General features: G+C 68.3%; 3 protein-coding genes across 4 annotated transcripts; all 3 read right to left on the bottom strand.

The window, feature by feature from the left end:
- Positions 1–762: 762 nt before the first annotated feature.
- Positions 763–7,169, bottom strand: COASY (Coenzyme A synthase). The gene is made up of 9 exons (XM_075036596.1): positions 6,423–7,169; positions 5,759–5,973; positions 5,154–5,285; positions 4,678–4,867; positions 4,152–4,216; positions 3,252–3,336; positions 1,669–1,766; positions 1,431–1,577; positions 763–1,118 (listed from the first exon to the last, which is right to left on the bottom strand). Exons 1-9 carry the CDS (start codon positions 7,021–7,023, stop codon positions 1,062–1,064), a joined length of 1,590 nt encoding a protein of 529 aa, XP_074892697.1. The 5' UTR covers positions 7,024–7,169; the 3' UTR covers positions 763–1,061.
- Positions 7,170–7,305: 136 nt separating this feature from the next.
- On the bottom strand, positions 7,306–9,542 carry HSD17B1 (hydroxysteroid 17-beta dehydrogenase 1). Of its 2 annotated transcripts, XM_075036598.1 has the most exons (6): positions 9,149–9,542; positions 8,827–8,988; positions 8,346–8,525; positions 8,155–8,248; positions 7,839–8,022; positions 7,437–7,732 (listed from the first exon to the last, which is right to left on the bottom strand). In XM_075036598.1, exons 1-6 carry the CDS (start codon positions 9,243–9,245, stop codon positions 7,562–7,564), a joined length of 888 nt encoding a protein of 295 aa, XP_074892699.1. In that variant the 5' UTR covers positions 9,246–9,542; the 3' UTR covers positions 7,437–7,561. The 2 variants fall into 2 exon arrangements, with proteins under 2 accessions (XP_074892698.1, XP_074892699.1); XM_075036597.1 differs by having other exon boundaries at positions 7,306–7,732; positions 8,346–8,988.
- A 113-nt stretch (positions 9,543–9,655) lies between these two features.
- NAGLU (N-acetyl-alpha-glucosaminidase) lies at positions 9,656–13,699 on the bottom strand. Its single transcript, XM_075036595.1, has 6 exons — positions 13,249–13,699; positions 12,916–13,063; positions 12,689–12,835; positions 12,400–12,485; positions 11,884–12,140; positions 9,656–11,638 (listed from the first exon to the last, which is right to left on the bottom strand). The coding sequence occupies exons 1-6, from the start codon at positions 13,647–13,649 to the stop codon at positions 10,422–10,424; spliced, it is 2,256 nt and encodes a 751-aa protein (XP_074892696.1). The 5' UTR covers positions 13,650–13,699; the 3' UTR covers positions 9,656–10,421.
- Positions 13,700–15,454: the final 1,755 nt, after the last annotated feature.

Here is a 15,454-nt window from a genome sequence, read left to right as displayed (position 1 = left end):
CCGGCTCCGCCGGGAGTCCGGGAAGACCTGGGAGACGTAGTGCTCCAGGAGGAGCGGGAAGCCGACCTTGAGCTCCGCCCGCAGCACCTGCCCGCAGCGGGGGAGCACGTCCAACTGGCTGCACCAGGGCACGAATTGCCGGTACTCCCCCACATCAGCCACCAGCCCGTAGATCTGCTCCGCCAAGTACCTGGGCCGGAGGCACCGGTCAGGGCTGGGGGCTGCATGGAAGACTCGCCCCAGGACCCACCACTCCCGGTGCCCTCCAGGATTAGGAATGGCTGAACGGGCTGCACCAGTGGGGAATGGGGATGCTGACACACCTGGAGGGCCCAGGGGATCAGGGAGATGGCTCTGCCGGCACACTGGCCCTGCCGCCTGCAGCGCCCCAGCAGCGCCTGGCCGTGGCTCGTCTCTGCCCCACGGGTACCGGGGTGGGATGGTCTCATGCTCCCAGTGACATCACAGGGTGGCACCAGCAGCAGGACCGGCCATCCCCACCCTGCCCAACTGGACCGACCTGGCAGCACCATGCAGGGCCCCAGCTGTGGGGACTCCTAACGGCACCAAGTGTCTTGGGTGCTGGGACCCGCTGCCGGCAGCAGTCAGGAACACCCCCCCCCAATCCCCCAGAGCCAGGGGTGATGCCCCACAGTGGGAACCAGGCAGGGGCTCAGGCAGGGCAGGGGCCAGGGGCAGGAGAGCCAGCTGTTGGGTGGGCTGGGGGGTACAGGGGACAGGACCAGCAGACAGACACTTACGGAGGGAGAAGGCTCTTTACTGTCCCACAGGGAGGTCCAGGCTCCAGTGCAGGCTCAGCCCTCTGGCCTGAGGAGCCGCTGCAATGCCCCCCCACCCCAACAACAGGGTACGGCAGGACACCCCCGGCCCCTCCACGGGGCTGGACAGGGTGGGTGGGTTCAGGCCCCGCGCTGCACTCCTCCCCGGCACGGCTGGCTCACTGCTGGCGTGCGAGGCCAGGACATGGACCCTCGCCTCCCATCCCACTGGTGTGGGATCCACAGGGTTGGCACGTGACGGCCAAGAGGAGCGTGACCCCCTCACAGGCTGTGCTCCTGGCTCAGGCGCTGCTGCAGGAGGTCCCAGGCCTTCTCCACCTGCCAGAGAGCCCACGTGGGGCAGCACCTCAGAGCCCGCAGCCAAGCCGGGGACAAGGCGAGCGGCACCACGGCAGGGGCAGGAGTCTTACGCGAGGGTCCCATGCTTCCTGCCCCTTCCCTGCTGCATTTACATCCCCGAATTCGTCCCTCATGGCCGTGCACAGAGGCAGCCTCGATGGTGAGCAGCACGCCCAAGCACACCATGCGTGACCTGGGCACAGCACTGAGCCCTCTGGCACACGTCAGTCACCTGCCTGCCCCTTTGCCACCTGTGACAGACCCCAGTGCTGCAGCCAGCCTGGGGCTCACCTGCTTGCGGGTGACATCCGGCTCCCAGAGCGTGCACAGCACCACCTGCGACTGCTCCACCCTTTGGCTGTTGGTCATCTGGCTCTGCAGTCGGCTGCGAGCAGCCTCTTCGCTCAGCCCATCCCTGGCCATGATGCGCTTGACAGCCTGGCAGGACCAGAGGGGACACTCAGTTGCTTGGAGGGGAAGCCGGGAACCAGCCCCAGCAGCAAGCGATGGGCCAAGGGGCATCACCCACCTCCTCCTCTGGGATGATGGCCGTCCACACCTCATGGACCATGTCTTGCCAGCCAGCCTCCAGCAGCACGGCAGCATCCAGCACGCACACGGCCTTTCCTATGGAACGAGGCCATTCCTCATTACCTGGCAATCGCAAGGCGGCGCGACTGCTCCTTGCTGTCCAACCCAGCCCGTCCACTTATGCTCGCAGAGTCACACCTTCCTGCAAACTGGCAGCACAGACGCTTTACTGCTGAGCCAAAGAACCTCACGTGGAAAAGAGAGTAGCAGGCAAAGGCTGTGTTTGCTTAAAGGGCACACCTGGGATGGCAGGTCTCCCAGGCACGGCAAGCCAATGCCTTCAGCCAAATGCCTCTAGAGCTATGAACAGCACCTTCCAAGAGCTGGAAAAAGTCTGCTCCCAGAAGGAGCAGACTCGCTGCTAAAGCACTACACCAAAAATGAACTTGAAGCCTCTGTGAGAGACTGAAAGAGTTCATGCCTCAAACATTGCAGTGGGGCAAGTTCTGCTTAAAGACAAACCCTACACAGCAAGGAATCAAGGTGAAAAGCCCATCAGCTCAGACATCAGCAACAGAAGGGGGACGGCGTGCTGGAGGGTGTGCAGCTCCCTGTTGTGATAAGCTGTTCTTATACAAAGATCAAACAATGGCTGTGTCTGCAGGGAAGGAGAAGTTATTCCACAAACGACCCCCAAGCCCAAAAGCTCACAAACTGCTCATTAACCTGACAAGTTCGGGTGCCCGCCCAAAGGAGGGGCAAGGATGATAAAAGGACACAAACTGAAGCCCCGGGCGCGCAAGCCCACCGGGACTGGACACCTCGGCTGACTGAACCAATGCTGGGCCCAGGATCGGTGAAATCTTTCTCTCTTCCTTTCTCTCTCTGTCTTCTTTTCTCTCTTTCCTTTTCCAAATCTCTACACCTCATCCGTTTCAAGATATAAACCGTTGACCAAGTCTGAGACCAAGAGTGGATCCAGCCGCCCCTAGACCGTTCTCTAAGGAGGAGTCTGGAAAGCAAGGGGGTCTGCTCTGAACCTTGTGACTCAATGGGAGGGATCTCCTTATTCCCTGAATTGATGTATATGGTTACATGGTTTACAGAAGTAGTCTTATGCCAACTCCTGTTGTGAGAAACCCTGCCACCTACTACCATGCCTCCCTAGTTCCATTTGCTTCTGTCATAAATAAAATCTTTTAACTGATCGTTTGGTGTCGTTTCACCTTAATTTAGCCCGAGGGAATTTCAAATTAAACACGACTCCCTGGTCTGTCCAGTCTGGGTTGTGACAGCCTTGTAGGAAAGAGAAAGCAACCTCCACTCTCCTTCAGAGTAGGAAGCTTGATGTAAGCCTGTCCCAGCTGCCAGCCCAGCTGTGTGGAGGGGTTTGCTCAGAGATGTGCCAAGTGAAAATCCTCAGCAAGCTGCCCAGCAGAGAATAGGGGTGTCTGAGCGTCGAAAATATTCACGGTGCTGCCAAAAGCAGCAGATTCCCGGTGGCTCTGGGTCGTGGTGTGCTGCACAAGACCATGCACCCAACTCCCACCTTTGTGCTACGATGGGAGCTGCCCCAGTTACCTTGAGCACCTGCCTCCCCAATCTGCTCCTTGACCATCCGGGCCATCTCAGGCCACACAATGTCCGTGAGACTCTTCAGCCGCTCCTAGAAAGGACCACGATGGGATTCAGTTACTTGCCCTCAGAACCCCTGGGCAGCCCACAAGAGGATCGCTGGTGGCAGCGGCAGTCACAGGGGGCACCCAGAAAGAACCTGCTAAAGCACAGGGGATGGACCCAGCCCATCGCCTGCTCGCTAAGCACAAGGAAGGAAAACTTCCACGCGGGCCAGAGGCTCCCATGCCCGCTGACGGGGTCAAGGCTCTTTTTACTATTATTTTCCTTGCCCTGCCAGGCACAGCAGAACCTCGGTCTCTGCTGCGAGAGGTGCTTTGCAAAGACCCCCCCGACAGCACAGCGAGCTCTCCACGCAGCAGCATCCACGTGTGACCCGTCTGTCTTGGGGGAAGCCCTCGAGCTGCCTTCATGCGTGGGCTGAGGCAGCCCGCAGGACCTGAGCAAAAGGCTGAACACCGGCCTGGCCAGCAAAGCCAGGCGCAGAGGGTCAGGTTTGGCTGCCACATCACCAAGCCTCACAGGGTACAAGCCCAAACCACACAAGGGTCAGAGAGCACCAGCTCTGCATATGTCCAGCTGGGTAAAGGACAAGCGTGGGACAGAGGGGATGAGGATGGGGAGGCAGCAGCAGCTGCCAGGGCGAGAGGAGCCTGTCCAGCATGGCTGCTGACTCAGTTACAGAGATGGGATCTCTGTGTCCTGCGCTGTCCGTGCATCACTACCAGAAAGTACAGTCAGGAAGGCATCATCAGCTCAAAGGGCTGAAAAATAAAAATCCTCAGCACAGATGGAGAGCTCCCTGCTCATGAGATTAAATATTGGCAGTCTCTGTGCCGCTCTTACCTGGTTCCCAAACACTTTGGCCCCAAGGACTTTCCTGTTAATTGTCCCATCTTCATTCAAGATTTCTGCAAGACAGAAGCAGAACAGGCTTGGGAAGAATTAATCCCACACTCTTCCCTGCGGCAAGCCTAGGTTAGAGTGAAAGGATTTCAGCACAGGGTTCTCAAAGGGACCCAGAAAGGAGCTGTAGGACCTGACCTGGCAGCTCTTCACCTTACTCTAGAAAAGGACGGGGAAGAGCTTTCCCTAGATAAACGGCAGCCCAGTTTAGCCTTCCACACCAGCCAGTTTACAGTAGCTCTGGTGTGGGATGTGCAAGACTTCGGGAAAGCAGTGGTTTGCCCCGCTTGGGGCCAACCATCACCGAATCAGGTACAGAGCCCCATCTGGGTGGTGTGGAGCCCAAAACCCCCGGGGAGGGAAGGAGAGCGCAGGCCAGGACAGCTCCCTGGGACGCTAGGATGATGGCACACCCCTCCCTCCTCTTCCTCCTCCCAGTCTTCCCTGCAGTCTTCGGTGGCTCTACCTGCCCCAAAGGCTGCCACCACCTGCTCGTAGGCAGGGCCACCGGGGACATAGACGGCGTGGCCCAGCTTGTCAGCGTCGATGAGGAACGCTCCCAGGTGCCCCAGGAGTTTGGCGATGGAGGTTTTCCCACTACCGGTTCCTCCAGTCAAGCCGATCACATATGGGCGCGAAGGCAAGGCAGGGTCTTGCTAAGGGAAGAAGGAAAGCCATTGCCAGCAGACAGAGGACGTGGGCTCTGCTGGAGAAGGATCCCGACTACCCGGCCTGGAGATGGGTGTGAAAGGTCCTGGCCCTGCAGAGCAGGGGCCTGCTCCTGCTGGGGGGCCAGTACAGGCAGCAGTCAGGCAGTCCTCCGCAACTCGTCCCCCTGCAGCAGGGAGAGGAGCTGGCTCTTCGGTTCCCAAGGCTGCCACCCCTCCTCCCAGGCACTCTCTTCCCATCACAGCCCACGGCTCTCCGAGCAATCCCCCTCACCCGCGGGGGCCGCAGCAGCGTCCCCAGCAGCCTCTGCCGGAGGCTGGAGGAGCTGATCTTCTCCTCCTCATTCTGACTGTGTTCGGGGTCCTTCATCAACAGGATCTCGTAGAGAGCCAGCTCAGGGAGCCCCTGGCAAGAGAAGAGAGCGCTGAGGGCCGTCAGCCCTGACAGCCGCAGCGGAGGGAAGGGGGCTCAGCGGGAGGTCAAGACCTGAACGAAATAGCGCAAATGAGGCCGCGGCCGCCCCCAGCATCCCCACGGGGCAGCTCCGTCCCTGCGAGGGGCACGTTCCCGGCAGCCAAGAGGGGAAGGGAGCCCACAGAGCTGCCCGTCTGACCCCAACCCTCCGCCCGCCCGGGGTGATGCCGCACGCAGAGGCTGCTGCGCCACCCTTGGGGCGCACGTGGCCAGGACAGCTCAGCGCAAAGCACCCATCTGGGGGGTGCCGGCAGATGCGCACACCGGCATCCTGCTCTTGAGCCCGGGCCGTGGCACCGAGCAGCCGCAGCTGCTCACCGAGACCCGACTTGCCCATGGGCAGCGGCAGGCAGGGGCGAGAGGGCGGGAAGGGGCAGCCCACTGGGCTCCTGCGCAGGCATTACGTTTTCAAGTCTCTTCTTGTTCACGGCCTCCCCTCCTCTGTGGGTCTCCTCGCTGACCACCAAGCACTGCAGGTCAGGGTCCGTGACGGAGGGGCCGTAGGGGTCGACCAGAGGCACGATGTCGTAATGCAGCGAGGGCTTCACGTCCTCCAGGAACTCACGCAGCTTCGCCGCTCGCAGCTCGTACGGCTCGATCAGCTCCATCAGGACCTTGTCTGCCGGGTGCCCGCGGGGAGAAGCAAGAAAGCGGTCCGTTCAGCGAGGCGCGGGTCCCGGAGCGGCGGTGGAGAGCAAGACCGGGAGACGGAGACAAAACCCGACCGTGACTTTGGGAGGCTGCCTCCTCCGCCTCCCCTCGCCCCCGCCGCGCCCTCAGCTCCGCGTCAGCTCGCCTCGCTCGCTGGCGCGGGCGGGACGCCGGGTCCCCGCCGTCACCCCGGGTCCCCGCCGTCACCCCGTCCCGACAGCGCCGCCCGGGCGCTCCGGGCGCGTGGCCGCCGGGCCCCCGCGCCCCGCCGGGCCCCCGGGCCGCGGCCCCGGCCCCTCTCGCTGCCCCGTCCCGCTCGGCCCCGGGCCGGCCCCTCGGCCCCGTACCGGCAGCGGGGCCGGCCGCCCCCGGCCCCCCGCACCCCGGCGCGGCACCGGCCGCCCCGGGGGGACTCACGGCGGAGCAGGTCGCCGTCGGCCACCCCGGCCAGGAGCCGCCGCCGGGCCAGGAGGCAGCAGGCGCTGAGCAGGAGGCGGTGGGCGCCGTGCAGGCGGTCGAAGGTGCCGCCGACCGCCACGTCGGCGAAGTCGGGGAGCGCCGCGCCGGGCTCCTCCTCCTCGGGCTCCCGCTCGGGGCCCCCCCCGGCCTCCTCCAGCAGCACGGCGGGCAGCCGCGGCGGGCAGCCGTAGGCGGCGGCGGCCAGGCGCTGCAGGCCCAGCCGCACCGGCCCCGGCGGCCCCGGCGCCTCGGCGGCGGCCAGCAGGACGCGGGGCCGCCGGGCCAGGCGGCGGCCGGGGCCCAGCAGGACGCGCAGGTCCAGGCCCCGCTGGGCCGCCGCCGCCGCGTAGAGCGCGGCCAGGGCGCGGAGCAGCGCGGGGCAGGCGGGCGGCGCGGCGGGCCGCGGGTCGGGGGCGGCCAGGCGCAGCCCCGGCTGCAGGTGCACGTACAGCGGCCCCGCCACCACCCCCGCCGCCGCCGCCAGCGCCGCCGCCGCCCGCCGGGGCAGCGCGCCCAGCGGGGCCGTCAGCACCAGCAGCCCGCAGGCGAAGGGCGCCATGGCCCCGCCGGAAGCCGCCGCCGCCGCCGCCCCGGAACCGACCCGGGCGCGCCTGGCGGGGGAGCCCGGCCGCTGCCCGGCCTCGGAGCCCGCCAGCGGGGAAGGGAGGTCGCGGGGCGCCCCGGGGCCGGGCGAGCGTCGGGACCGGGCTCCGCCCGCCGAGGGAGGAGACGGCAGGAGCCGGCCCCCCGCCTCTGCGCCGGGCGCGGGCGGCCGCGGGCCGAGCCCCGGGCGCGGCCCCCGCCGAGCGCGGCCGGGTCGCGGGGATTGCCCCCCCTCGCCGCCCCGCCGCGGGACCCCGGAGCGGAGGCGCGGGGGGAGCCCCCGGGGACCGGGCCCAGCCCCCGGGCAGGGCTGCTGGGCGAGGAGGGGCTGCGGCGAGAGGGACGGAGCCGGGAGCCGGGCGGCTGCGAAGGGCTTTATTGGCGACACGGTGGGACCGAGACCCCCCCCGCCCCGGCCGGGAGGCACACCGCAGGGCTGGGGCCGGGGGGGTCCGCGCCGGAGCGCGGCTCCCCCGGGCCGACGGCGGCTCTGCTCAGGGCTGGTCCCCGCCGGCTTCGCTGCGGCCGAACACGAAGTCGTGCATGGCCCGGACGTACGCGGAGCCGTCGGGGCTGGCCAGCCGCAGGCGCGACAGCGGGGCGAAGAGCTGGGTGGTGACGCAGCGCAGGGGAGGGCAGGGGGTCCCGATGGCCTCCACGAACACCTGGCACCGCAGAGGGGTCAGACTCGTCCCCGGCACGGCCCCACGGCCACCCCCCCGGGCACGGACCCCTCTCGGAGCCCCTTACCCCCATCCCACAGGGACTGACCTGCAGGACCTCTTCCACCTCCTGGGCCGCGTCGTGGAAGAGGCTCTGGCAGTGCCGCAGGTACCGGTGGTAGAGGCCACGCGTCTCGGCGTCCAGGCCCTGCAGCTCGCTGCCCTCGGGGTCCGGGCGCTGCAGGTTGGCCAGGAAGCTGGTGTTGACGGGTCCACACTCCACCAGTGTCAGGCTGCGGGAGGGAGCGGGGCGGCAGCTCTCAGCTGAGCGCGTGAGCCACCACGGTACCCCCCGTCCCGGCATCCCTCCGTCCCGGTGCCTGGTGGGCAGGAGCGCAGCCCCCTGCGGCGCTGCCGGCACTCACTGGATGTTGAAGGGCCGCAGGACGATGGCCAGGCTCTCGCACAGCCCCTCCACCGCAAACTTGCTGGCGCAGTACACGGAGTTGAAGGGCAGCCCTGGGGCAGAGCCGCACCCTGAGCACTGGGTCCCTTCCTTGTGGCTCCCCGTGCCACAGGGTGCCGGGGTTCCTGCTGCAGCAGGGCCAGGTCCCACCTTGCAGCCCCCCGATGCTGCTGGAGACGATGATCCGCCCGGCCCTGCGGCGCTTCATGGCGGGCAGGAATGCCTGGATGGTGCGGATGGCCCCAAAGAGGTTCACGTCGAAGATGGTCTTCATGGCTTGGTCGGAGCAGGTCTCCAGGGGGCCCATCAGTCCCACCCCCGCATTGCAGACTGCTGGGCACAGCACCGGTGAGCCAGGCACCAGAGCCCCCCTCGCACTCCCTGGCACCGTCGAGGTGCCAGAAGACAAGAACATGGGGGTCCTTCCCTATGGATGGGCCAGTGACTCTTGGCACCCCCCAACCCAGCTCCTGCACCCCTGCCCTGCTGAACACATCCCATCCTAGCCCCAGGACTGCGGGCACCTCCCATGATTTGGCATCTGCTTCCAGTGCCCTGGGGAGGGCTGGCAACCCCACAGAGGTCCCCCCAGCCACCCCGGGGATAGTGGGGGCACCGGGAAGAGCCGTACCCAGCACGTCCAGCCGCTGCCCCTGCACCCGCTGCGCAGCGGCTGCCAGCGAGCACGGGTCAGTGACATCGAGCTGCAGGACCTCCAGTGTGTCAGGGCAGCAGCCCCCAAGGCGCTCCAGCAGCCGCTCGCCCTTGGCCAGGTCACGCATGGTGGCGTATACTGGGGGAGAAAGCAGGGCAGCGGTACTGCCGAGCGGCTCGGCCAGCACCGGCCCCAGCCCACCCCCGGGCACCAGCTGTCCTTGACGAAGTGCTGCCTGGCCCAGCCCGGGAGACCCCCAGGGGTGCCGCCCCCCCCCAGCGCAGCATCATCCCTTTACCTTTGAACCTGCGAGCGGTGTCGGCCGCCAGGCGCACGGCCAGCCCCAGGCCGATGCCCGAAGAGCAGCCTGTGATCAGCACCGTAGTTTTCTCCATGAGCAGGCAGTGCCGGCCGAGGGGACTGTGCTGTTTAAGAAGGCTGGGAGGCGGGGGTCCCCCCGCCCCACGCCGCGGGTGTTGTGTCTGCTGCCTTATCTCAAGGCCCCTCCACCCACCTCCCTGCGCCTTGATGCTTGCGCAGCTGCTGCGATAAAGACCCCGAGGAGCCAGGACCCCCCCGCGGGAGGAGGCTCTGGGGCACAAGGGGAGCCACAGCCCCGGGGGTTGGCACCAGCCAGGGCCAGCACCAGCCGTGCCGCGTTGTGTCAGGCACCCTGGCTGCCGGCACGCATCTGGCAGCGCATTTTTCCTGCTATGGAGGCTTGGGGGCCGAGCACCACTCCTCTGCCCCCCATTTTGCACAAGTCCCGCGCTGGGGAGAGGAGATGGACGCAGATGGGAGAAAAGAGTGCTCAGCGGCCAGGCCTTTAATTGGTCCACAGGCTGGCAGCACCACAGCCGGGCTCTGCCTGAGCCCCAGCTGCAGGGGAAAAGCCTAGAAAACCCTGTCCCGGGGAGCGCAGCCCCAGCAACGCTGCAGAAAACTCCGCAAAGTCTCTTTTGATACAACAGCCACCAAGCGTGACCAGGGCTGTGCCCATGGGGTGGGGAGCACCCGGCACAGGGAGGCCCAGGACCCCACCAGGGGTGAGGCCAGTTCCCTGCTTCCCTGGGGGCAGGGGCTGCTCTGCCCCTCGCACCACTGCAACCTCCCTGGTTGCTTCTCCACCATCACTGCCCCCGCCAGCCAGGGCCCTGCGGCAGGGACACATGTGCCCTGTCCCTCTGTGCAGTCCGAGCTTCCAGCTGGGAGCACTGGGGCAGCAGAGCCCTTGCCTCCGGGCTCACACCTGGGGCAGCCCAGCTTTCCTGGGCACAGGCTCAGGGCAGCCAGGCAGGGCCGGCAGGGCTGAGAACAGAGCGTGGCACAGGATGGGTCCCTGGGGCAGAGCCTGCCCCCCCATCAGGCTGCCAGCCCCCCTCAGGGCATGTCCTGCCCATGCAGGGGAAATGGTGGGTCCAGGCTGGCTGGGGGCCACCGAGGCTCTGTGCCTTCATTCCAGCATGGCCAGGACGCAGCCGTCAGGCCAGGAGCTGTGGGAGCCTGGACACGGGAGGGCGCGGGATCTCTGCCCTCCCTCCTGGGGGAGGCTCCGGAGGCACAGCCCAAAGTCACGCCGGCCCAGCCCGGCTGCGCCGCAGGGCGCTGGGGTAGTATTTGAGGAACAGCTTCCTGGAGATCTCCAGCGTGTCCCCAGCCGGCACGGCCGGGTAGCGCTTCTTGTTGTAGACAAAGCCTCTCTCCACCTGGAAGACAGCCTGGTTGAACTGGTCCTGGTGGAAGGGGCTGCCGGAGTTGAGGCTCTCCACCAGGGCAGAGACAAAGAGGCTCCAGCGCACGCCGTAGTAGTCCAGCACCAGCCCCCCCAGCTGCTTGTTGGCATAGTCCAGGATGTTCCCACTGGGCCCCCAGAGCGTCACCTGGTTCCGGGCATTCAGCTCGTACTGCTCGGCCTCCTGGTCGCTGGTGGCCACGGCGCGAGCGCTCTCCAGCCAGCGGCCCAGCAGGAAGAGGCTGTGGCTGGAGAGGAGGCTGTCCAGCTCCGGCAGCAGGTCGTAGACCAGCACGCCGCCGGCCGTCAGCAGCTCCGGCAGCGCGTGGCTCTGGAAGGCCTGACGGATGCTCAGGTAGTAGTTGCTCACCAGCTGCTGAGCCGCCTGCCGCGTGACATCCACCAGGTCGTAGCGGAAGGTGGGGCTGGAGCCCAGCTCCGCGCTGGCGCTCAGCAGCAGGCGCCAGGCCTCGTACACGTCGCTGGCGTTGTACCACAGCTCCGTGTCCATGTGCAGGGAGGGCCGGCGCACCAACGGGCTGCGGTTGTGGTTGACGCAGACGCCGGTGCAGTTGTACACGCTGCGGAGGAGGAGCCTCCAGGCACTGGCTGCGGCGGCATTTGGGGCGCCGTAGCGGCGCTCGGCGTAGCGGGTCACCCAGCTGGGGAGGTCGAGGGGCTCCTGGCGCCAGCCCAGCTCGTTCATCAGCTCGTACACCATGTCGTTCTGCTCAATGCCCTCCGGCACCAGCCCGGTGCCCACCATGGTGGAATTGGGGAAGCGGCGAGCTGCAAAGGGGCCGTGGTTGATGGCCTCCACGGTGCCAAAGAGGCCGTGATTGCCCCCGAAGTTGTGCAGCATGCACCAGATGAAAGGCTGCCCGTAGAAGGACTCCGTCCACTGGTAGACGGGCTTGGACTCAGCAAAGAGATCGAGAACGATCATCCTGCCGAGGGGCACGCCGTGCAGCAGGGCCCGCACCTGTGCCGGCTGCCAGAAGTCTGGCTGGTGCTGGAAGAGCCAGCCCTGCATCAGCCACAGCGCCTCGGGGTCAGCTGGGGACAGAAGTACACAGTGAGGTCCCTTCCAGGCAGGCCCCGTAGGCACGGTGGGCATCCCGCAAGGCCCCGGGGCCACCAACTGCCCCTCTTAGAGGGGGCTTTGAGGGTCTGGCGCCAACGAGGTCTGCCAAGCGCAGGCAGCTCGGCGCTCGCGTGGGGCCCGCAGCCTCCTCCCCACCGGCCTCCAGCTATCCCCACCTAGAGCCCCGTGACCAGGCTGGCACCGCATGCTGACCCACCTCCTGTCATCGACCTGAAGACAGCATTGCTGACCCTCGAGAGATAAGCAGGGTCAGAGAAGAGGGGGGTCATCTCGTTGAAGGTGTCAGCACTATAGATGTGGTCTGTGCCAAACTCCTTGATCAGCTCCTTCAGGAAGAGGGTCCCGATCACCTGGAACATGGGGTCCTCCGGGTCCAGCAGGTAGGTACACGAGTAGGTGCAGTCGAAGTGGCTCCAGCCCCCAAGGCGAGTGGCATTCACATGCGGGAAGACCCTGTGCCGGAGGGCAGAGAGGGGGATCAGGAGTGGGACAGGACGGTTGTGCCCCAGCAGGGACAGGGCAGCCTCCCGGGGAAGCCGGCAAGGGCACAGGAGGGCTGCGAGCTGAGTCGGCCCCAGGAGCACCCGGTGTAGCCGGCGCAGGCTGGAAGCGGGACCCTGGGAAGGGCCCAGGGCTGAGACACCAGGGAGGGAGCTGTGGCCAGGGCTGATCTGCCCTGGGGGGGTCTGTGAGCACATGGGTCTGCACCTACCGAAGAACCCCCTGGGGCACGTGGCCCGCGAAGGCCGGCAGCACGGTGATCATCCCCAGCGAGCGCATCCTCTCCACGATCCGGTACTGGGAGAGAGAAGGAGCGAGGGAGCAGGGGGAGAGGAGCCCCCACCTCCCCGCAAGGGGCCCCCGGGCGCTGCTGGAGCTGGGGGAAAGGAGCGGCGGCCCCCAAGGCTCCGTGAGCGCGGTGTCGGCCTGGAGGACCGGGGCAGGGGGTCGCACAGGTCTGCCCCGGGCGGGCGGGCGGGCAGCCCCGGTGCCCCCGGTACCTGCAGGTAAAGCTGTTTGAGGTGCCAGGCCGGCGGCAGCGGCCCTGCCCAGCCGTGAAGGTTCCCCATTCGGTTCCAGGCCAGGAACGCCGGCCCCGTGAAGTACCCGTCGATCTCCGACTGGTTCAGCCCCAGGGAGCGGTACACCTGCGCGGGGCGGCGGAGGCTCAGCCGGCCCCGCGGCCGCCCCGCTGCCCTGCCCGGTCCCGCCGTCCCCGATACTCAACCCGCTGCCAGGCCGCCTCCTGCCCCGCGAAGGCCGGCGCCAGGTTGATGCCGCTGAGCGCCATCCAGTCGATCTCCCGCTCCCAGCGCGCCCAGTCCCACCAGGCGTAGGAGTAGCTCTGGGTGCAGGCGTTCTGGTAGTAGCGGTACCTGGGGGGGGAGCGGGCGGGAGGCTGCGGGCTGGGCCCCCCCGCCCCGTTCCCGGCCCCGTTCCCGGCCCCGTTCCCGGCCCCGTTCCCGTTACGTAAGGGCGCCTTGTCCCGGGCTAACGAGGCGTGAGCAGCGCCCGGCCCCGCGCCCGGCCCGTCCCCCGCCGGTCCCCGCCGCCCCGTTACCTGCCGGGGGCGGAGGCGCGGATCTCGGCCCGCAGCCGCGGCAGCGGGTCGGGCAGGCGGAGCTGCGCCCCGGACCAGGAGAGGTGGCAGCCGCAGAAGTCGCGCAGGTAGCGGTACAGGCCGGCGGCCGCCGCCACGCCGCTGGAGCCCGTCACGGCCACGGCCACGGCGGCGCCGGGCGGCGAACGCAGCCGGTAGGTGTCGGGCCCGCCCGCCGCCAGCGCCGCCTCCACCGACAGCTCCACGGCGGCGGCCCGCGGGCCCAGCAGGCGCCGCGCCAGCGCCCGCACCGCCGCCTCCTGCCGCGCGTCCCCCGCGCCCGCCAGCAGCGGCGGCGGCGGCAGCAGCAGCAGCGCCAGCGCCAGCCCCAGCGCCGGTCCCGGTCCCGGCCGCGCCGCCATCGCCGCTCCCGGCCCCAGCGCCGCCGCACTCCGCCAATCCGCGCCGCCGGCCGCCGATGGGTGGGCGGGGCCGGCCGGGGCGGAAGCGGCGGTGGGCGGGGACGAGCCGGTACCGGGAGCGGGGCTGGTTCCGCGGGCGGGTCCCGGACCCTCGGAGCGGGGGAGACACGGGGACGTTACCGGGCGGGGATGCAGCGGGCAGGGCTGGTCCCGGCAGCCGGGACGGGCAGGCGCTGCCTGCGCACCGGGAGCACCGCGGCCCCTTCGCCGTCCGCTCTGGGTGCCCGGGCCGGGCCCGGCGGGGCCGGGGCTGCAGCTCCCGCCTGGGACAGCGGGACCCCCCCCCGCCGGGAGCAGGAGCCGCCGGGGCGGGGCGCAGGGGCCGGGCAGCGCCGGGGCTGGCACCGGTGGCTCCGGGCTGTTTTCATATCCCGTTTTCCACCCGCGACGGCTCCGCACCCGCGGCGGTCCCGGAGCATCCACCAGCCCGCGGGAGCGGCGCTGCCCGGCTCCGGGCTCCCGGGATCGTCCGAGACACGCTCCCGGGGCTGCGCCCACCGCGGCCGGTTCAGCCCCGCTGGGCCCCCGCAGCCGCCGGGCCGGGCCCGGCCCGCTCCGGCCTGTAGGGAGCGCTGCGAGACCGGGCAGCGGGGCTCCGCCGGCCTCCCGGGCCCCAGCCGGTGCCCCGGGGCGGGGGCGCGGCCCGGCCGCCCCCAGCAGCGGCCGGAGCAGCCCGGGACCCGGGACCCGGCCCAAGCCGCCGCCCCGGCTGCCCCCTCGCCCCGGGGCGCAGGCGGGCGGGTGCTCCGCACCTCGAGGGGCCCAGGCCTCGCTGCCGCGGGAGGCGGGTGGGCGCAGAGCCCCGGGGAGCCGGGGGAGAACCCCGGGGGGAGGCTGCACCCCGGCCCCAGCGCACGCCCGCGGCCTTCGCACCCGGCGGCCGTTGTGCACCCTCGGTGTTCTGCATCAGCCGAGGCGGAGAACGCACGGGCAGGGCTGCCTGAGGCGGGGGGGCTCAGGGCAGCGCCGGGGCAGGCAGAGCAGGGGCCAGCGGGGCTCCAGCCGGGCCCCAGCCGGGGAAACGGCCAACAACGGCGGCTGGGAGAGGTCCCGCAGGGCTGCCGGGCCTCCGCGCAGCACTGCTGGGGGGCACAAACGTGAACCTCCAGGGAGCAGGGGCTTGCCCAAGTTGTGCAGGGTCTCTTTTGGCTCCAGGAGGGCGTCGTGGGCGCTTCCCAGGACTGGCTGCACGGGACAGCGGTGCCACCTCCTTTGGTGCAGAAGGGAAGGACGAGCTCAGGGTTGCTCCACGGCGGGGCCGAGGCTCCCCCCAGTCTCTCCAGCACAGGCCATGGAGGCAGCCGGGGGCTCCTGCCCTGCCAGCCAGCGGCAAGGGCTGCCCACATGGCCCTTGAGCCGTGAAACCAGCCAAGCAGGGCCATGGAAACAGGCAGAAATGCTGTGATTGCACATGGGAGTGGTGCAAGAGAGCAGGGGAACGGGTGAAAGGGGAGAAGATCCCCTGGACACAGCTGGCACCGGCAACAGCAATGAATCCGTCTCCTCTTTTGAGGGGTGCGGAGGACAAGGGACAGGCATCCTGCGGCTGCAGGGACAGCACAGACCAGCTCCTCGCCCTCCCCTAGATATTAGGAGACGGGAAACACACTGGGCTGCAACAGCCTCAAAAACAATTGCCAAACCCCCACAGAAACCTCCCTTCCGCCCCTTCCGGGCATGTGGAAAAACCCCCTCAGGCAGCTCCAGGCCCTGCAGGAAAGGCCTGAGTAAACACGTCCCTCCCG

Source organism: Buteo buteo, chromosome 9, assembly GCF_964188355.1.
Source record: "Buteo buteo chromosome 9, bButBut1.hap1.1, whole genome shotgun sequence".
NCBI lineage: Eukaryota > Metazoa > Chordata > Aves > Accipitriformes > Accipitridae > Buteo > Buteo buteo.
The sequence above is the reverse complement of the archived record's forward strand: the minus strand, read 5'-3'. Positions and strand labels throughout refer to the sequence as shown.